General features: G+C 42.0%; 1 protein-coding gene across 4 annotated transcripts in view; it reads right to left on the bottom strand.

Moving 5' to 3' along the window:
• thsd4 (thrombospondin type 1 domain containing 4) overlaps positions 1-22138 on the bottom strand; it is a 52449-nt gene that overhangs the window by 16509 nt on the left and 13802 nt on the right. Inside the window, exon 1 of one of the 4 annotated variants that reach the window (XM_033611847.2) lies at positions 10304-10513. The exons of the other annotated variants lie outside the window; for them this stretch is intronic. Within the exon in view, the coding sequence (XP_033467738.1) occupies positions 10304-10375 (72 nt within the window). The 5' untranslated portion in view covers positions 10376-10513. Of the gene's footprint in view, positions 1-10303; positions 10514-22138 lie in introns of those variants that run through there. 4 annotated transcript variants of the gene reach the window in all.

Consider the following 22138-nt stretch of genomic DNA (forward strand, 5'->3'; position numbering starts at 1 on the left):
TTCTCTCACCTTCTCTCTGTGGGTGGCTTGTGCCATCTGCTGCTGAGAGAAACTGCCATGTTTTCAGTGGAATTATAACAGGATTTTTTAAAACGTCCCCAAAGCCCACCTTCATCTGGAAATGGTTACACGTGTCAGGATGGAAGAATCGACTCCCAGTCAAGTCGTGAACACTGAAAACAAAGTAATCTTAAAGTAAATCCTGATGGTATTGTCCCACAAGATGCAGCTGGGTTAAACTCATCACACTGAGTTTTTGTAACAAACTGACCTCACTTGCAGCCAAAGGCACATGTCGCTGGAGGTTTCTTCTTCTCCCAGAAAACACAAGGCACTTTAGAATTAGACACAGACGTCCTGAGAGGTGAGTTGCAGTCCTTTCTTACTGAACTACAGGTTCCCCCCCCACGGGCCTATAGATCAAAGATGACAGCACTTGAACTCATTTGCAGCTTTAAAGGGCCAGTGTGTAATATTTGGCATGGTTTATTGTCAATCTGAATCTGAATCTGAATATTCTACCCATTAATATGTTTACAAAAGTGTATAAAAATTCGTTTGGTTTCCGTAGCCTTATAATTATGCTTTTATATATATATATATAGCAAGGGCCTTGCTTTAGAGCGGTCGCCATCTTGCGCCGCCATGTATGTACAGCAGACCGAGTGGACAATCCAGCCAGCCAGAGAACGCGTTTCGCGTGTATAAATAAACCAACGAAGACAGTGGAAGGAAGGAAGGAGGAGGAGGAAACAGCAGAGAGTGTTAGTAGTTCCTCGATAGAGAGTAGTGAAAAGTTTTTTTAGTTATAAAGTTTGCGAATGGACCACACTTACCACGCAACAGGAGAGAATGAACCCGAACCGTCATCTGCGATGAAAAGAAGACGCAACTTCACTCCTTGTGATGCACTCTCTGCGGCGCTTTTCCTCCTGGTGATATCTCCCCAATGATGGTAGCAGTAGCACTGAATCCCATTCTGTGCATTCAGCCTCTCTTCTCGCCCGCTCAGCATCAAACACATGGAGTTCCTCATCTGTGTGCTCCGGCTCAAACAGGTATGGCTCTGGGTCTGTGTCCGCTACAAGAAACTCTTCAAAATCGCGTTCAGAGTCGTCCTTTGCAGCTACTATAGTCCGGAGATATTGCTAGGCTAAATAAACAGCTGAGCTCTGTTTACCGGCTATGCTGTCAGTCAGTGTGTGGGCTGGAGATTGAGCAGAGAGGGGAGGGGGGTCCCCACTTAGTATGGTAAACATGTATGTGTGTAAAGTTATGAAGCATGTCTGTTACGCTAGAAGAGTCAGAGTTTGGGACGGAGTCTTTTACCCCCTGGAGTGTTACCAGAGTTTCTGGAGTGCTCAAATAAACTGGCCTTTTTCCCGAATGCTCCTCTGGTCTCCTGCTCGTGAGGGATTCATTACAATATCGTAACATGGCTTAGATTTCTAAATAAACATTCACCTCGTCGCTAGATAGACCTACTCCTGAAAAACTCGTGCGCAAGGCTTTTTGTCCCTACGAGGCCACCGTCATTTACCCGACGGGAGGGGTGAGCGAGTGAGCCCTGCAATCTAGAATTTGACCACTGATGTCACTGTTTTCAACCCATTTTACACACTGGGCCTTTAATGTTTAAATACTGAAAATAAACTAGGGCAGAGACTCTAAAACCTGGACTCTCACAGTTGTCAGTATTATGGTTACTAAAGTGAAGTGTGAGCTGTGGGATAAATGTCAACACATAGAATGAGTGTGTTGGGTCCTTAAATTAATAAAAAAACAAGCGATTTCAACTAATTTATGGGGTCATGTGAATTTGGGGACCTTTAAAACAGAAGGACGGGGCTGTCACTTTATTTTGTTTAACCTCTTAAACCCAAGGCTCTCTTCCACTTCCTGTATTTAAAGGCTTAATGCATGGCTACTACATGTGTCAGGGAATTTTCAGGACAGGTTAAGCTAAAATAAAAATAGTATTTTAAACACAATATTGACATTTGAAAAGAGCAGCCCCTTCACACACTCAGTAGACACTGAGCAATATCAGTATTCATATGAAGTCTTGTTTCAGGCATCCTGATATATGTAGATGCAATGCTCACACTCCTTTTAGCTCCTGACGGACTCTGAAGCTGTTCAACACTCCACTTTAATCACCAGTTAGTTGCTAACTATGCCAGTCTACCTTTTCACTCTGGGCAGATTCGGTTTCATCAGAGCTTTTTAGCTGAAAAAAGCTGCCTGCTGCCGTAAACAAGGTTGATGAGATCCATCCATCTATTTTCATCCGCTTATCTTGGGCGTGTCGTGGGGCTGAGCAAAGCACCCCAGACATCCCTCTCTCCAGCAACGCTTTCCAGCTCCTCCTGGGGGACCCCAAGGCGTTCCTAGGTCAGATGAGATATGTTCTAGGTCTGCCCCGGGGCCTCCTACCAGTGGGACGTGCCCGAAACACCTCCAGTTGGAGGTGCCCAAGTGGCATCCTGATCAGATGCCCAAATCACCTCAACTGACCCCTTTCAACGTGAAGGAGCAGCGGCTCTACTCCGAGCTTCTCTCTGCATGTCCGAGCTCCTCACCCTATCTCTAAGGCTGAGCCTAGCCACCCCACGGAGGAAACCCATTTCGGCTGCTTGTATCTGGAACCTCATTCTTTCGGTCACTACCCAGAGCTCATGACCATAGGTGATAGCTGGGACGTAGATGGACCAGTAAATTGAAAGCTTCACCTTCTGGCTCAGCTCTCTGTTCACCACAATGGAGTGGCGTAGATGAAAGAGTAAAAGTAAACCAAAACATTGAGCTGAATGACACTACAACGCTCTGTAGAGCTGACGGGAACAGTAGAGTTGGGGATAACTCTGTGTGTTCTTCACTGTGAGCAACAACTTTCATGTTACTAGCAGTCATTTGACCAGTTGTTGATATGAAAATAATTATTAGTGCAGCTTTTAAGGGGGCAAACTGACGAGTACAATAAATGTGTTGGTGATATTTACAGTACAGACAATATATTAAAAAAAGCATTTTAAAAAACAACACTTTTTTTCAATGTTAATTTCTGTCTTCAGTTTCACACTGTAGCCCAGAAATAAGTGGTGATTTGCACAGGCCCCTTTTATCTGCCTGTTAATTTAAATGATTCCAAGTTTGCTGTTTCACTTGGGTGCATGCAGAGGCATCTCTTCCCTGAAATAAAGATTTAGAGGCAGCGAAAAACCATCTAAACCACTATCAGAGAGTTGGGTCAAATATGTACCAAGGCTCTAAATCTCCTCCTGACACCTCTGGCATAATGTTACAGTTGTATTGCAATAATAGTGCTTTTATCCATGTAGGAGGCCTGGTTTGTGGCTCCAAACTAGGAATGCAAATCTGAATAAAACACTAATGCTCAGAATATCATGCTTAAATTAACAGCAGTGGTAGACGCAACATGCAGGCTTTTGACTCCTGTCTACTGGAGTAAATTAAGTTTGAGATGTGGTGGAAAACAGGCGCTACTCGGTGCTGGAATGTGGTGCAGAGGAGTGTGTGAGTGTGCTTGTGTACCTTAGATGAATTCTGTTGCAGCGGGTCAAATATTTTGTAAGGTTTGTGACAGACAAGGTTATTTGTGTCTTTACTGAGTGAAGACAGATATCACAGTTGTCTGTCACAGTGGCCTAAACCATCAGTCAAGATATTTGACGCAGTTTATTTTGTGAGCAAGATGATACAGGTTATTTATACAGCCTTATTAAGATGCTTTTGTTTACTGAATTTCCATTAGTGCTCTTTGGTAACAGACTAATATTAAACAGCAGTGGTCTGGTGTCTTTCTAAACCTGGCTGCTGAAGAGACTGTCTGAGACATGAGTTACAGGATGAGATGCAAACACGTTTTTTATTATTACAAAGCACAGAAGAGAGTTTGGGAAGTGAAGGCACCAGTTTCTGTGTCTAACAGGTGAATGTTGTCAGCTAGTGTTTAGGTGGTTTAGACAGAATAATCTGCATCTGACACACACATCAAGCCCATAGCTAACAGACTAACACCAGCAGGTGCTCATGGCATGACATCCACTGCATCAGCAGAACCCAAATGTTGGCAGCTGTTTTGGGCCATACACACAGACTAAACCCACTAGAAAAGATGCTGTGCATTAAATTTTACACAAGGCTCAGCATGTACATCTCTGCCACCTTTGTCATCTGTCTCTGAAATGTATCCAGCTGTCTGTGTGATGCATTTTTATTAACTTTTAGGGTTCAAACTGGTCTGGTCACACACTAAATATGTAAAACTAGTATTTGAGACATTTGACTTTTACAACCTCAAAGTATGAAGACACTAAATTATTTAGTGGTGAAGTAATAACAGCCACAAGAAAGTAATTCACAGTAAATCACAGCGGTGAGGCAGTATGTGAACATAATATGTTGTTTATGGGGGCTTTGACAGACAGCTCAATACAAATACAAAGTTTATGTGACTTGCTGCCCCTTTCCCATGTCTACAGTCTAGGCTTCTCTCTGTCCTCCCACGGTAGGTTAGTACACTACTGTCAGTACCACAGCCACACTGAGACACAAATGTAAGGAGTCAGTATAAAGCACTGAGACATCACCTGGGTATTTCCCTTTGGTAAAAGACAATTCTCAGATCTGACAGACTTGCCCAGAACAACTCTGCAAAAAGTCAATGAAATGGAGGAGGTTATGAATAAAAAGATGTTTTCTTAGTCTGGAGATGGTGCAGTGGTTAAGCCCAATCCCCAGCCCCCCCCTTCTGAATCCACATAAATCCATGTTGGCTGAGGCTCATATCCCACCAGAACCTTCTAACCTGCGTCTTAGTAGTTTCCCTCTCAGCTTTCCTACTGACCGCAAAAAGAAAAACAGAAAACAGTACTGCGAGGCACAGACTGCTGCTGTCTCCTTCAAAACATGTTTTCTAGTGCTGTGAAAATCTACATGTTATTTTTTGCAATAAATTTGAAATATTTAATATGTTCAAAAACATTTTTGGCAATTAATGCAGCACCATTTTGTTTCCTTCCTGTGGTGGCTGATCTACATGACAACATGTGCTGCCAAACCAAACCATCCTGGCTAAAGATGGATAAAGACAAAGTTTTAGGCAGGAAGTCTCTCTTTAGAAAGTTGCTCAACTGATCTTCGCAGAAAAACAAAAGTATCTGCGTGGTTCGCAAAACCAAAGACGTAAGTTGTCTTTGACCTTTCACCTTATTCCCAGGTCGTCAAATACCAGATACCTTCAGTTGGTAGTCAGACTAAACCACCAACCCAAAGTATTGGTATATGACAACCACAGAATGAGACTCAATAATCAACTATCTTTCTCTAGAGTTATATACTACACATCTGATAAGAAAAAAAAGCTAATTGCGATTAATCACAGCTAATCATGTGATTAATAATTTTCTAATCAATCAACAGCCCTGATGTTTTCACTACCTTCAAATGCACTATATCGATTACACTTCTGTAAAGAAAATCAACAAATAAATTTCATGACAAGACTCAAGGCTTTTAATCTCATTCATGTCAACAGCGTACTTCCTGCCCGGCAAAGTTAGAGGGATATTAGCACAGCTCCTCATGGTAAACCACGGGGAATAAAGGCATGCTATGATCTGTACTCCTACTGTAAAAATGCATCCCAGGAAGGAGGCAGTGCAGTAACTTAAAACATATTTATGAGCGCGGGGTTAAAGGGGGCTGTTTGGTGAACATGTTGGGGATTTCTGCGTCTCTTCACACGTAGGAAGGTTGTAATTTTCTTTGGCCGACTGCCAATGAAGTTATCATGACTTGGTCAGCTGTAACACACAAGCTCGTCTGGAAATGCAATATAGCCCTAACTCGGCTTCCAGGTTGAGAATACGGTGGCAACATCATCCCAACGAACGACAAAGAATTTATAGTGGAAGTGACCTCAAGACACGATGCTGAGTCTGGGAATGACATTACTGAGATCGTGCAGACATCTCATTGACATGAAAATCAAATAAGATTATGATTAAAAGGGTTTTAAAACAAAGATTGGTATGAAATAAGATTATGACATGATAATACACCACCTCTCTTTCTTATGAAGTGCACATTGAGGTTGCCACGGCCACCAACATCTGCCTCTCACATGCTGGGATCCTGTGGATCTTTAACTGGTTTTAATGAGCGGGTGAAGGCATCACTGCTTTGACTTCAGTCAGCACTTCAAACACATCTGTATCTGTGGAAGCCAAACTGTCATCAAGTTCACATATGACATTCTCACTAATAGACTGACAGAACCACTGACCTGATTTACTGTTACATCCTGTCTGAACTATAAATATAATATTATGTCTCAAAATATTTGTCTCATTTTGAGGATAACACTGGATGTGATCTGGGGACATCGATCACTGGTATCAAATTTCTAAATGTAGAATTTATTTCATGTTTATTTGAATAGGTACAAGTTTGCACTACAGCATTTATGGCCTATAGGCTCACCTGCAATGCCTGTCCTTAGATGGGCCTTTAGTGCCAACAATAAAGGAATTAATGTATCATATGACCTAATCTAAACCCTCCCCCAAACAGTGACTGCCCAATCACAGTTTGGCAACTGTAACTAAGGTCTGTCAAGCTTTGGATTTCTCCACATGCTGAAGTGATAAGCCTGGGGCTGCAATGTGAGATACTAAGCATTTAAAGAGACTGGAGGGTGGCACTTTTTAGTCTTTCCAAAAATTACACAAGCAAACATGTAAGGAATAGGTTAATCTAGGTTTATCTGCACTATTTCCAAGGGCAACAAACACCAGTGGCGGAGCAGGCGGGGGGGTAGTGGCCTCTGGGGCCCCAGCCCTGAATGTTTTCTCAGCAGACCATAATCTTTGCTATTCCCTAAACAAATCTAACATAATTGAGTTGATGTTATTCTGTTGGCCTAGCATTCATTTCAGAGTATTAAAGACCACATTTACATGGCATTGGTAGGGACCCTTGATTTGCAAGTAAAGCTGCCCAGATAATTATGGGATTGAAATGTAACAGATACATCAGCTCATTCTTTGAACTTTTCTCCAGCATAGTATGACAAACGTAGGTTTCAAAATTAGTAATGCTATTCAAGCCAAATTCCTTCCCTACCTCTGTTGAGTCACTTAAAAATAGTAATACCTGACAAATTTTTGCCTCTTTTTAAGTGACAGCAGTGAAAATAAGACGCCCCACAGGTTTTGTTGTACTGTGATTTTAGAATGATGAGGACAGTTGGAGATTAAACATTATTTAGCCATTTTTTTATATCTCAAATAGCTTGAAAAATAGTGCATATAGCTGCTGTAAATGGGAAAGAAATCCCAGCTCTCGGTGGAGCATGCCCCCAGACCCCTCAATGTCTGAAAGTTTACAACGTCTGGCCCCACCCCTGAGGAGCACCTCATTAACAGCATGCGTTAATGTTAATGTTATGGGGAGACAGGTTACGTTAAAAAAAGCACACTCCTGACTACCACACACACTCTCTTGAGTATGTCCCCTCTGTGTGGAAGTTGCTGGAGGATTTAACCCTAACACCATTACCCCAGATAAAGAGATCTTATATATTTCCTATCATACTTATAATACTAACCTAGCTCTACCGCTATACAAGAGCACTGCTGTTTCTTAATGAACTGGTGACCATGAAGATTTTTGCAGCTTCTGGTGGGAGACTTTTACCACAATACCATGTATGTATCCATCAAATGCATCAAAGCCCGTTTACAAGACTTTCTTTTTAAAACAAATTAACTGGAAACAAGAGTAATCAAGCTCTGACTCTAGCTGGGTTATGCATGTACTACATGGAAGATGTGACTTCATCAACAGCTAAAAATTTGCAGATTTATTCAATTTGATCCCCTCCCTCAGATTTCACTTCTGGCTCTGCTATAATGGGAACGCTAACTAGAAGACTAACTGTGGCTTGTAACCACAAACAGAAACACAAGTTCTGGTGTTTTGGATAGTAATCACTCGGCTTTCCACTCTCCACAACAGGGCATCTCATGAAACCAATAGCAACATGTGTCAAACCAAAATGGGAACGCAGACAAGCTGGGATAATTTACTGTAACCTAGGAATAGACGAGCTGAGGACAAAACAAGTAGCGGCTGCGGTTCCAACAATTATATACAAATTGCATCAAAGCTGTTTGTGCATTTTTAAATCGATGAATAAGCAAGTTCAAGCAACACTAAGTTTATTTTAGTATTGGACTAAAAATCTCAATATCTCCATCAGGTTATCATATCTGCAGGATGTCCTACAAGCAAGCATGAGCATGTGTCGCCAAGTGGTTAAGAAAGATGTAGGCATGAGTGGCAAGACCTTTGACACTAACTGTAAAAAGAGGCCTTCATCCATACCACAAACTGCCCTCACAGGCTGGGGAGAAGGGGAGAGCGTCTTCGTTAAAGGGTCCCATGCTTGTAAAACACTCAGAAATAGCATTGAGCATAGTGAATCTACAGCCATAAAAATGCATAGGGTTTCTCCTGACATCACTCCACTGATATGGATGCACTGTTTTGGGAACAGAAGGACTGAAAGGTCACTGCTGGGCATTAACACTGCAAAGTAATGAGTTTGATACCCAGTGGAAACATCCACAAAAAGACAGAGATTAATCACATGATAAAAAGAGGACTTTGAACATTTCATGTAGTTGAAATAAGTGTCAGATGATGCCACTGATGAGCTACACTAACTGTGGTTCTGACAGGACTTTGTGAAATGTGCTTGTGATACAACCCCAGCGTTCTGTCAGGGGTCACCCCAGGCCATTCAGCTACCTCTGACATACTAAGTGGGTTACATCAAATAATACAACAGCTACAACAGCCTGTTAAGTTCAGAAAGTTACATCAGTTTTCTGTATTGCAGCCTTTTAAACCAGGAAAAGACACTTATGATATCACAATGTCCAAAATCGAATTATCTAGTCTCATATCACGATATTTTTAAAGTAACAGTACATTGCCAATCTCAAATTTCTGTTATTGGAATTTTAGAAAAAAAAGAGATCAGTGAGGTCTAAATTATTCCAAACATAAATAAGTCACTTATGCGACAGTCAGCCTTTCACTGACTTTCTGACAAATAAAATTAATACATTTCTTCATTCATAACATAAAAAGATAAAATATTTCAAAAAGCTTTTTGCCCATTTCTGTTTTTCAACATCTTCATCAAATGTGCAAGTGTGTCAAAGTGATGGGTTTCCACTTCAACATTGTTCCACATACCATTAAGATAAGAAAAGACTAAATATATTTTAAGGTAAATTGATACTGTGATGAGACTGGACATCACAAAATGTCCAGCACTGTGTGGACGCCTGATACTGAAACATTAACTTTGGTTTAATTCTATTAAACTTTCTTAACAACTTCTTTCAACTTGAGTTCTCCAGAAATGCAACCACTCTTTTTCACTCTGCTTTTTTATTGCTCACACAAAACATCTCACTCAACACACATTTTGTGCATTGACAGATTCCAACATATATATGAAACTGATAGCTATATAGTTTAGGGTCATATAAACCTGGCACAGACATCTTCATCAAGACCTTGGCACAGGTTTGCATTGAAGACCTCAGGCACCTCAGGCCAGCCTCATCAATCGTCAGCAAACACAGGTGAGCTAAAACTAGCTGAGCTGAGCCCCAAGCAGTGACAGGCTAATTCAGGCTCGCTGTCTATCCCTAATAGAGTTCCAAGTACATCTTTATAGTCCCAGGACAGGCCTGACTCACCGAGTCTTCCACTAGGAGGGAAATCTAATCCCACAAGTAGCCTGTGAATGTGCTGTGGAAAAATAAACTGCTCAGAGAGCAAGCAGAGCCACAGTGAAAACAGCCATACTGTAAATACTCAGTAGATGGACCACAGGATCATGGGGCCACACTGACAGTCCAAGTTATGGTGTGACACTATCCAGTGCTGCTTACAAGAACTAATAACTGGTTGTAAATGAGCGCCAGGCTTACTTACATCTACATCCATGCATTTAGACGTCTTAATCACATCTACTTTAATCACCAAGCCCAGTAATTGCACAAAATTTCTGTTGGTGACATTACAAGCATCAGCATATCGACCACTTCCAAAACCTCACCACAAAAAGTCCAGAGGAAACTTAGATTGAGCAATGCATCCTGCAATGCAACTCTTAAAGCCAGAGTTTAGCATCAGTGGGAATCCCCACTCTTTCCCAGGTTCCTCCAGGACCCAACAGAGGTGAAGTGGGTCCTACCTGTGACCGCGGCTTCCCCTGCACACGCATGTGGAGGCAGACGAGCAGCAGAAGAGCCAGTCCTGACAGCATTCTCTCATGTGGCCACAGAAATGTTCAACCAGTCACTCAGGCTTCTACACGAATCCAGGGGCTGCTCCCGTCAGCCTCTTCCTTTGCCTCTGTAACTCTGAGAATGCCAAAAAAAAACCTCTCACTACAGAGCTGATCTCTTCGAGCTCCCCTTGTAAACTGAGCTGGGGGAGGTGCAGCTGGGTGAGGTAGGGGGGGACTGGGGCTTTTTTAGAGGAGGGAGAGTGAGAGGTAGAAAATGAATAGGAGGGAGAGAGAGAGGCGGGAGGGAGAGGAGGAGAGTGTGGCAGCTACTGCTGACAGTAAATTGGAACCCAGAGAGGAAGCTTTGGGGAATATTTTCAATGTGACAGAAAAAGTAAGAGAGGAAGGAAATTCTTGCAGGGCTGAATTTAATGTGTAAGCAAAACCACTATGGTTAAAATTGTGTGGAAATAATTGGCAGGTGGGTATGCCATCTTCTAGGGATGCCAGCAAATAGGAATTACATAATTATTTGCTTAAGTAGGACATCGTCTTCATGCTCCTTCCTAATGCTAGAACAATACAAACCAGAAAAGGGGGAGAATAATAAGGTTCTGAGGTCTCATCAACATCCTGAAGTGGAAATAACCCTATATGAAAAACATATTTTGGTTGTCTGTGCTCACTCAAGATACAGAAACAACAAAACAATAACATCCCGTTGCCCTCTTTGAGCCCCCCCCCCCCCCAACAAATACTTAATTACAAGCCACGTTGCAACGCTGGAAGCAAAACTGCTGCAGCCAAAAAGACCCGACTCATCATATGGTTTTCCTATTGCGGCACCATTGTTTCCACGACATTAAACTCTAATTGAGCAGGACATACTGAGGTAAGGAATACACTCTTCATCCTTCTATCTGATAGTTGTTGGGTTTTTATTCATAGAATTATATAGGCAAACTGAGCACATGAGGGACATTGTGGCTGGACCTGTGTCTACACAAAGAGACTTCTGGAACAAGCATGAGATAATTGAAAACTTTCTTGTTTTGAAGTGGCGCACAGAGACTACAACAGGCTACTGCAAAGTCTATTGTATGCACTGAAATGGCTGTGCCTCAGATGGCCGAGCACCAGGGCACACATGGTGGGAATACCATGAGAAAAGAAAGAGGAAGACAGACAGATGGACTGACAAGATGATACAATAGAGAAAAAAGAAAGACGAAATAAAACTGATAAAATAGTTTACTGGTGATATTTTGAATCTCATTTTGTTCATACTCTTTATACCATATTAAATTACATTCACTGTCATTCATGTTTTAAAAGGGCATGAAAAAACACTCTTGGTCAGTCACTCTTGTGACTGTGACACATTGACATTAAATTTCTAAAGGTTTGAAAGGTAAAATACTTTGGCAAAATAATTTCTCTGCTTATCTTCACCCCCTCCTGCATAGCACATATCAGAGCAAGCCAGATACACTTTGGCCTAACTGAAGCAAGTGATTTATGAAACTGTAAACAGTGGAATACATGTGATATTAAGAAAGTTGTCAATAAGATTTAATGAGTGACTGACATACCACATTTTGAACATGAATCTCAATAGGGCTAAAGAATTTGACAAAAATATCTCAGTAAACACTTTCTATCCAATATAGCCATTGCAATTTAAATCGCAATAATTTTCTACAAAATAAACTTCAGGCATGTATTTGTGGCTTACATGGTGTGGGAGGTGCCAGGTGTGGAAGAGATTCCTCTTGAGATGCTGAAGGCTTTGGACATTTTTGGGCTGTCTTGACTGACACGCCTTTTTGAGTGTCACGTGAAGGTCGGGGACAGTGCCTGTGGGGTGGCAGACTGAGGTGGTGGTTCCCATTTTTAAAGAGGGGGACCGGAGGATGTGTTCCACTTACCATGGTTTCACACTGCTCAGCCTCCCTGGGAAAGTTTATTGCAGGGTGCTGGAAACGAGGCTCCGACTGATTGTTGAATCTTAGATTCAGGAGGAGTATTGCGGATTCTATCCTGGTCATGGAACAGTGGACCAGCTCTTTGCCTTTGTGGGGCTGCTGTGGGAGTCGCAGGAGTTCACCCATCTGGTCTATTTGTACTTTGTGGACTTGGAGAAGGCTTATGACTGCATCCCCTGAGTCCTGTAAGGGGTACAGCAGAAATATGGGGTACCAGGGTTGTTGCTATGAACTATCCAGTCCTTGTGTAACCAAAATGAGAGCTGTGTCCTCATACTTGCACAAAGTCAAGCATGTTTTCAGTTGGTGTTGGCCTCTGTCAGGGTTGCCCCTTGTCACTGATTCTGTTTGTGATATTAAGGGACAAGATTTCAAGGCGCAGCCAGGGGAAGGAAGGGAACTGTTTTGGGGACCTTAGAATTGCATCTCTGTTCTTTGCAGATGATGTGGTTATGCTGGCTTCATCATCCCTGACATCCAGCATGCTCTGGGGCAGTTTGCAGCCCAGTGTGAAGCTGTGAAGATGAGATTCAGCACATTCAAGTCTGTGTTTTGCTTTCTCCAGGTTTGGAGAGTTACTGCTCCAAGCAAAGGACTTAAAGTATCTCTGGGTCTTGTTCACAAGTGAGGGTAAAAGTGTGAAATGGATATGCACTTTGTTGCGCACTGGACAGTCGAGGTGAATAGGTGGCTGAGCCAGGAGGCAAAGCTCTTGATTTCCAGGTCCATCTACATTCTGACCCTCATATGGTCATGAGCTTTGGGTAGTGACCGAAAGAATAAGATCGCGATAACAAGCAGCACAAATGACCTTCCTCTGGAGGGTGGCTGGGCTCAGCCTTAGAGATAGGGTGAGGAGCTCAGACATCCAGAGGGAGCTTGGAGTTGAGCTGCTGCTCCTTTGCGTCGAAAGGGGCCAAATGAGTTGGTTTGGGCATCTGATCAGGATGCCTCTAGGGTGCCTCCCGTGAGAGATTTCCGGGCATGTCCAACTGGTAGGAGGCCCCAGAGCAGACTCAAAACATGCTAGAGGGATTATACAGTTCATCTGGCCTAAGAACACCTTGGGGTCCCCAAGGAGGAGCTGGTAAGTGTTGCTGAAAAGAGGGATGTCAGAAGTACTGTCCTCACCCGGCTGGCTCTGCAACATGACCCCGAATAAGTGGATGACAATGGATGGATGGATGGATGGATAAATGGTTTAAGAAAGATGTGGTTGTACCCAGCAAATCAGTCAAGTTGCAGTAAAAGTTCACATCATGTCTGTCCAGACTCAAATGTAACCATGATAGTAAACAATGCTTCAAATATGGATGTTACTGCAATGAAGCTATATTCTTAAATGTGGATGCTTCATGCACATCTTCAGCACAGTAGCACAGAAGATCTATACAACACAGTTTCAAGGCGGGCACCCATGATTAGTGTCACCAATCAAGTATCTGACCAAATGTCTCCGGGGCTACGATGTTGAGCAATGGCCAGAGAATATATTTGCAGAACATTATGATCTAACAGTGAAGTTGACTTTTGACCTTTTGGATATAAAAAGTCATCAGTTCATCATTTTCTAATATTAGATATTTGTGTGAAACTTTGTCATAATCAGCATATTCCTGATTTATGGTGAAAAATATGTTTTGTGATGTCACAGTGACCTTGACCTTTGAACACCAAATTCCAAATCACTCATTCATTCATCCTTCATCCTTGAGTTCAAGTGGAGGTTGGTGCCAAATGTAAGGAAATACCCTAAAGGCTACCTTGAGATATTATGTGCACAATAATGAGATGGACGCAGCGTCGTAGTGACCTTGACCTTTGTCCAACAAAACCTAATCAATTCATCCTTGAATCCGAGTGGACGTTTGTGCCAAATCTGGAGAAAATCCTGGAAGGTGTTCTTGAGATATCACGTTCACAAGAATGGGACGGACAAACAGAGGGACAATCTGAAAATATAAAGCTTCCAGCCATGGCTACCACCAGCATGGAGACATAAAAAAATATATTTAAATTGAATTTATTCTAGTGCAATAATTGTATTTATTATAATGCAATAAATACTCTTATCAATATGTGCAAAATTACACTGCATTTATTTATTTTACTTAGTAAAACAGAACCTGTGTTGTCGGCTGTCAATGTTTGTTTGCTGAAGTTTTTTAGTTTTTTAGTGTTTTCCTGTGTCTTTTCATTGCAGCAATCAGGAGCAGTGCCTCTGCTGAATGCTGCACAATGACAATAAATTCTCTTCTAAAAGACTGTAATGATGTCACAGTTATTCCAGAGCAGCCCTCTAGGAAGATGCAAATGTGCAATGTTTTAAACACCAGCTCACAGTAATCTACCGCCATTAAAATTAACAGCTACTGTGAAGCTTGGGACTGTAGATTTATGTGTGCACTGACATGTGTAACAAGTCAGCTGAACAGATTGGCAAATATTTGCTTGGTAATGATATTCATGTTGGCACTATGCTCAATAAATCACACCCTGCCACCTTTCCTAATATTCTGTAAAGCTGTTTCAAAGAGCAAGCAGAGGCACTGAGTGCAATGAAGCGTAGCAAGGAACAAAAATCTCCACACCTGCACACACACACACACACACATGGACGCACATACACACACACACAAACCCGTATCTGGCTAAGTTCATCCTGCCAGTAGCATGTCTTTCTCAACGCAAAACAGTAGTACACTGACATTGTGAGTGGCTCACTCAACCAGCCCCCCGCCCCCACACACACACACACAGACAGACAGACAGACAGACAGACACACATACATACACCATGCAGCAGTATGTACAGTATGCAGTAAGCTGTCAAAACAGCACAGCTGCAGACAGGCAGAAGGGGAAAAGCTCTTTTCAGCAGCCCATCTGATGAACAAACATACATCGTCTTCTGCTCCCCTTAACTGCCTCTGATCTGGGCAGGTCTCATTATGAAGGCATAGCGCCCAGAGGTCGGGCGGGGCCAGACTGACTCTCCACTACACCCCGGGGTCTTTGTTTCCCCTCAACAAGTGGGTCAGCCCTGAAGCAACCTTGGCTCCAGGCGCCTGATTCCTCCAGTCTCCAACCCACACACATCAGAGTCATGCTCTACAGCAGGTGGGCTCAATATTACTGTACACTGTCAGACACACGCACATACAATAGCTGCACTCAGCTCCTGTTCTTATTGTCTGTCACATTTCCAGGTTTTCTTGCTGTTTGCTTTTAGGAGGATGTTTAAATCCAAAGCTTATTAGAAGAACCATGACTGCAAACATTTTTGGCAGGTGTGGCCTCAGTGGGAAACCCTCTTCCTGGCAGCTGTAATGCCTCTGTCATGAATCTCGCTTACATTATTCTTCTTATGTGCTCACAATGGAGAATGACAAAGGAGAATGCGAGGCCCCCCAAGTTGTTCACAGCGACACAAACATACTTTCACATGTCAGCAGCCATATTCATCAACAAATGTCGCTTTTAAATTATGTTCCATCATCTCCAATCATTTCATCCACCTCTTCTAAACAGTTGACAGTAAAAGTTAGGCAAAGGCAGAAAGTATGAAGAGAAAACACATGATTTTTGTGCATCTGGGATACAAATTAGCCTGTAAAGCCAGGCATGTAGGTCCCATGATTGTTTCCTTTGAGCAATATTTGACTGAAGAAGGCAGGAGCACAGTGGAGGGAGGCGGGTTAATGAATAAAGCAGGTTGAGAGGGGATGTGGGCTGGGAGGGGCAAGGTGTGGCTGAGGGAAGCCGCTGTTACTTCTTTCACAAAAAAAAAAAAGCTAGTAGATGACAGTCTGAAGAGGAGATATGAAATTTTTACTAGAACTTTAAAGCAAAAATATATGAATAACAGAGATGAACCAACATCAATTTTAAAGTTGTTGTAATTTTATGAATTACAGAACAAAGCCACATAAGTGTGTTCAGTAAACTAATGACTAATGAATCGCTCCTCATCTTGGACAAAGTCTCACTCTATAGCTTTATAGAAAGTGACTGGACTTTCAGTGACTTCTTGAACATGTGGCTTACAGTGTGAAGATGCAAGCAGGGCTTTTTCCAAACCACCCCGTACACCCTCTCCCTACACACTTGTACTCTGTTTCCGCATTCATGTCCCAAACCAACCAGTGAGGAGTGGGTATGGGTTATAAAACTCCCCAACAGTGAGCCTGCACCAATGCCAACTTACTAACCATGTGCAAGTATTGTGTTCGTCATGGATGACACATCATACAAATAAAGTTCCACACGACTACCCTGAGGAATGTAAACTGTTCAAACTAAGACAGACATTGAATATTGTCATACAGATGTTAACATCTTGAATGCTACATTGTATTTAAGACCAAATACATACCTCTCTAGTCTCTATAAAACAGTAGTCGTGTTTATTTCATAGTAAAGTGTAACAGGAACTACTGCAAAAACTGAACACCTCGTAAACGTCAGAGCGAAAAACGAGAAGATGTTTACAAAGGTAAAAGACAAGAAATATCACCAGTGAATCTCAGGGATATATTTAATTCCCTTTTATGGTATTATTTATTTACATATTTATCTATTCATTTATTTATTTTAATGGCAAAAGGATACGCTACCAAAATTCCAGTAAACAGCAGCACAAATCAAATAAAAGTAATTCAAATACATATAAAGAACAGGGAGGGAAGTGTGTCCCAAAGCTTGCCGCTGTGTTTACACCCAGCACCTTGATGTAGGGTGCTTCATTCATTTGTGAAGGTGACTACAAACGGAATGACAATTAGATAATTTTCTCTCTGAAATTTTAAAAACAAAATGGTCTTTTGGGGCATAAAGCATTCTTTTTAGGTGGAATTCTGACAATCCAAGCACACACAATTTCAAAAATATGGTGTTGTCTTTGACATTGTCTTTCCTTTTTCTATGTTTTCAACATAATTGAATAAAGGCTTGAAAATTCTGTGACAACTTCCTTTGTTTCTCATTTTGTGAAAACTGATCAGACACAGACTATGGCTTGTATAGGCTTCAAGGCCCATTCCTGAATAATCTTGACCTCAATAAGAAACTTTTGTGAAGCACAAAAATGTGTCAGACTGAGTTCTACATTAACTCATTTGTCTCTGTGTTTAATGTCTTTACACACCTGCTGGAGGTCTCTTGTTAATAAAGCTGTTAGGTGCCATCAGATAAGAGTCTAATTTACGATGGGGTTTGACCCTGAGCAGCAGAGGACCTACAGCACAGACACACTTTCTTAGTAACAGGTTGACACATTCACTAGCACACACACAAACACATGCTGACATAGAAACACACATTTATAAATTGGAATTTATAATTAATTTAAGACTGTACACACAAACACAGATATTGTCTCACATAATATTCTCAAACACATCCACTGACACACCTACGTTTCTTATCTTATTCTCAAATGACCCTACGTCCCAGGCGCCCAGTGAGCACTGACCACACATTGAGCGCTCCAGATCTCTGACATTCCAAACAAACCGATGAGGCATACAATGTGCTAAACTGTCTCCCCAATTGACAGCCACCCAGATAGCAGCCAATCACTGTCAACAGCCGTCTGTCTGAGGAAGACCTGTGTGACCGCTGAACGCTAAAAATACAACCTTGTATCCGTAAAGTACACCCTCATAAATCTGTCTCCGAGAGCGGACACTGGGACTCGCTGCTCTGTGCCCTTGAACACGCTCTACTGCAGAGCTCGACCTGTTGAGTGTCAGCCATGTAACTCACTATACATCAGCCGTCCCTAAATCACCATCATCCATCCATCTTATCAGCTATCTGTACATCTATCTGTCCATCTGCTTTGTGTCTACACAGAACCACTCATACTGAACACATCAGCGTGACATCATGAATCATTGGAGGGGGAGAACACCAACGCATCACTGAACAACAATTTTGTGGATACAGCAGAACAAAATACCAAAAATAACAAATGTTGAGTAGATTAAAAACAGTCTTTCACACCACAGCCGCTTTGTAATCTTCCCATTTTTTTTGCTCCATTTCAGCAGTTAATTTCATCTGCAAATAATCTAGTGAAGGTATTTTTATTGGTCATCTAGACAAAGAACATTAGGAAAAGTGTATGGATCTGATTGTGCAAATACTTTCTTTCTTTCTGCTGACGCTAATATTTGAAGGCGCTGGCCCAGCTGTTGTTGTGCTGAGCTGCCAGAATACAACCAGGAAATGGAAGTTCAGCACACAGCTAAACACTGGCTGTTCTTCCTGCAGTTCCTTACAGTCCCATGTGGTACCATGAAAATATAACCCAGAAAATGTACCAAAACAACCTGAAAGTTATGGCTGTCCCTGATACAAATTCTTATATAAACTATTCCAATTTTGTATATTAGCCAACAGGACTAAAAGTGAATAAAGGCAGGACTGAGGAGAAAATGGCTTGGAGGAAATGATCAGACCAAATGAAGACGACAGGTTATAAACAGAGGAACCACCAGTGTGTTGGAAACACATCAAATGGAGATCCCATCATTTGCAGACACTTTGCTTTTTTACAGCTTAAAGGAGGCCCCACTCACAAGGTTAAACACTCCACTGTCTCCTGAGGAAAGACCTTATGAGCTGTAGCAGAGTCCAGCAGAGGTGTGGCGGTGCAGAACAAGTGTCTGACCCCTGAACCCAGGGCGCTTGAGCCTAGTGAAGCTGCACAGGTCACATAGAACCAGTGGGCCAGTGAGAGTCAGATAGGGGGGCAGCGGGTTCCATCAAGATCCAGGAAGTTTAGGCCAAACTAAGACATCAATGTGTCAGCTCTGTAAAATCCTAAACTCTCAAACACTATTTGTCTTAACCGTCCTCCAACTGGAACTCTCATATCCCAGCCCTCTTGTCAGCGACAAGTGCTCTAACAAGTGTCATTAAGCAGGATACTGTGTCTCTACTACTGGCTCCAGGGCTGCTGCTCTAAAGCTGAGCCTGACCTGTGACTCCCTGTGGAGAGGGACCTAGCAGAAACAGTATCTCCACTCAAGGGATTAATTAAGCACCTTGAATTCATATTTTTGTTAATTTATGTTTTGTTTTTTCAACATCCATCATAAAACGTCACTTTAAAATGCACCATGCTGAACTTTTACACTTGTACTCCAAGTTTACAGCTTGCAAATGTAAGAGTTTCATAGAGTTCTGTTGCGTACTATTTATGGACAAACTGTTGAAGTTTAATTGAAATCATCTAAGATTCTAAAGCCATGCTAGCAGGTCAGTGAGGCTGTACTTAGGCACAGCAGTGCTTTAAGTTAAATGTTAGCACTAGCATGCTAACATGCTCAGTGACAATTAGGGCTGACCAGAATGCATCAAAGTTTAATCGTCGCCATGGTTATCAACATCCATATCAGTATTCAAATGCTTTGTTTTTGTTTTGTTGTGTTTTCACCAGTACACTTGGTGAGGAAATTGGCTGTCTGATGAGAAAAAGGGACAGGTGAGACGAGGTGCAGATTGTTATCCACAGCTGGCTTGTAGTAAAGTGCTTGCTTTGCATATAGTGATGCAGCCTGACTCCCAGCGCTCTGAGTTATCTGTGAGTTACAGAAACATTGTGTGCATCCTCAGACTTTTCTTTCCTCTCTCTATTACTCTCTTTCTCACACACAGTCTGCCTAAAGCAGGGTCAGGCTCTGGTGGTCATCTTGCATAGTATAGAAGCTTTGAATATTCGCTGGTCATTATCACTAACGCTTCAGGTTCCTAAAACATTTTTTGGACAGCCCTTGCAACAATGCTTGCAGACTAATTTTTCGCAGGTATAGTGCCTACCGTGTTCACCACCTTAGTGAGCATGTTAGCAAGCTAATATTTACGACACAAAGTACAGCTGAGGCTGATGTAAATGTCATTAGTTTTGCAGGTACATGTTCATGAACCAATTGTAAGTTTGACCTGATGATGTTGCTTGATGAAAAGTCAATAAATCACCAACATAAATTCAATTCATCCTGAGGGAAACATGAATGTTTGTACCCAATTTTATGGCAATTCAGTAGCTGTCCAGACATTTCACTCAAAGCTGCAAATGTCATGAGGAGCCTCATGAGGAACTATAAAGTTAGGGGATCGCCCACATCATTAGGCTACATCGACTGGGAACCATGAATGTCTGTGCAGAACATTGAGACATTTCATTCTCAAAGTTGCTGGCTGACTGAATTACCTACACTGCCAGACACACTGCTAGCATGGCTAAAACAAGTTATATATTTTGAAATTAATACATTATGAGTTAAAATCCCTAGACTAATATAACAAGTACTAATTGTAAAGACAGCATCTTTCCTCAGCGAATGTATCTATCATAACTGCACATGTCCAATAACTGACGACAGGCTCTGCTGACATGAATCCATTACCATCTGCAGTGGGTAATGGTGGGGAACGCCCTGTGAGCGAGCAGCTGCGGCTTGTCGTGACAGAGATGGGATTGAGGTATCTCCACCAGTCTTCACCAGCCAGGCTGTATATCAGAGCACTCATCTCCCTTTTAACAAGTCTGTCCGTCCACCACAGCGGGGAATGCATAAAACAGATGCAGCTGTCATAGGAGAGACGTGAGGAGTGGCCTAGGATGTTGTTTGATGAGTTTGGCCTGGGCCGCGCTCTGGGTGCTGGGAAACATGCCAGTCAGAGAAAAAGACCATGGCTGAGACCTCGACACTGCACTGGGCTGAACGTGGCTTCGTTCTATCTGTCATCTTTATTAAGAACAATATGTCAGAATCCATCCTGAAACCTGTCAGTTCAATGTTGCACTGCTTATCAGTTATACTAATAAAACCTGGATTAAAACATTTGAGCGCATGCTATATTTGGCACATTTATCATCCACGTGTATCAACCAGATTTAAACTCAAGCTTTCATAACTGCTTTTTCCATTCTTTTACCATCACCTGACTGTGAAGAGCAGCAGGAAGTAGCGCAAAACCCACTGCTGGGTCTAGCATAATGCAAGCTGCATAGATTTTTACCCTCAGCTGGGCCCACCACTGCCAGCGAGAAGTGTGTGGTCAGTAATCGGCCTTTAAAAATACACACGCCCTTCTCAAATGCCCTTCCCTGGTATAAGGAGGGAGAAGTTGCAGCTTAATGGAATTCCCACCATAAAGGGATCTTTCTTTCACTGTTCATCTGAAATGAGTAACCATTTTTGGGAAGGGGCGGGGGGGTGGGGGGGGTGAATCAGCACCTCAGAGCTGGCTGTTTCAGCATTTGTGGATACACATTAAAAGGTGACCCAAAAAGAAATGAGCAAAGGATATCCATATATCAATGTAATATACTCAACATACTCTCTATAATCATGGTTTCTCTCAAATGATTTCGTGCTTTCCTTCTTCATATTTAACACGATATAATCCAGTAAAAAAAAATGCTTTATTGTAAATCACATAACATTTACAGTTAAGGGGAATTCATATTGTATTATATGTAGGTGTTGGCATAACATAATATTTATGTCCTTGTCAGGATGAGTTGTAATCACTTTGCTTTATTTTGGTTTAGGGGATTGACATATTACTTTAAGTCAATGAATTTTGTGTTTAATTTGAATACTTTTTGGATGGCCGGCGTGCAAAGTTACCAATATTATTCTGGACGCTGCTGCCACTGTTGTGTATCTTGCAGTTTATTTGAGAAAACAGTCATTAATATGCATGTCACAAATGCAGGCTTCACATGCTGTTATTTGTGCGTGTATATGATGTGTAGGACAGGCAAAGGCAATGACCTGTCCATCCAAACCTATTC

This window comes from Epinephelus lanceolatus, chromosome 2 (genome assembly GCF_041903045.1).
Source record: "Epinephelus lanceolatus isolate andai-2023 chromosome 2, ASM4190304v1, whole genome shotgun sequence".
NCBI lineage: Eukaryota > Metazoa > Chordata > Actinopteri > Perciformes > Serranidae > Epinephelus > Epinephelus lanceolatus.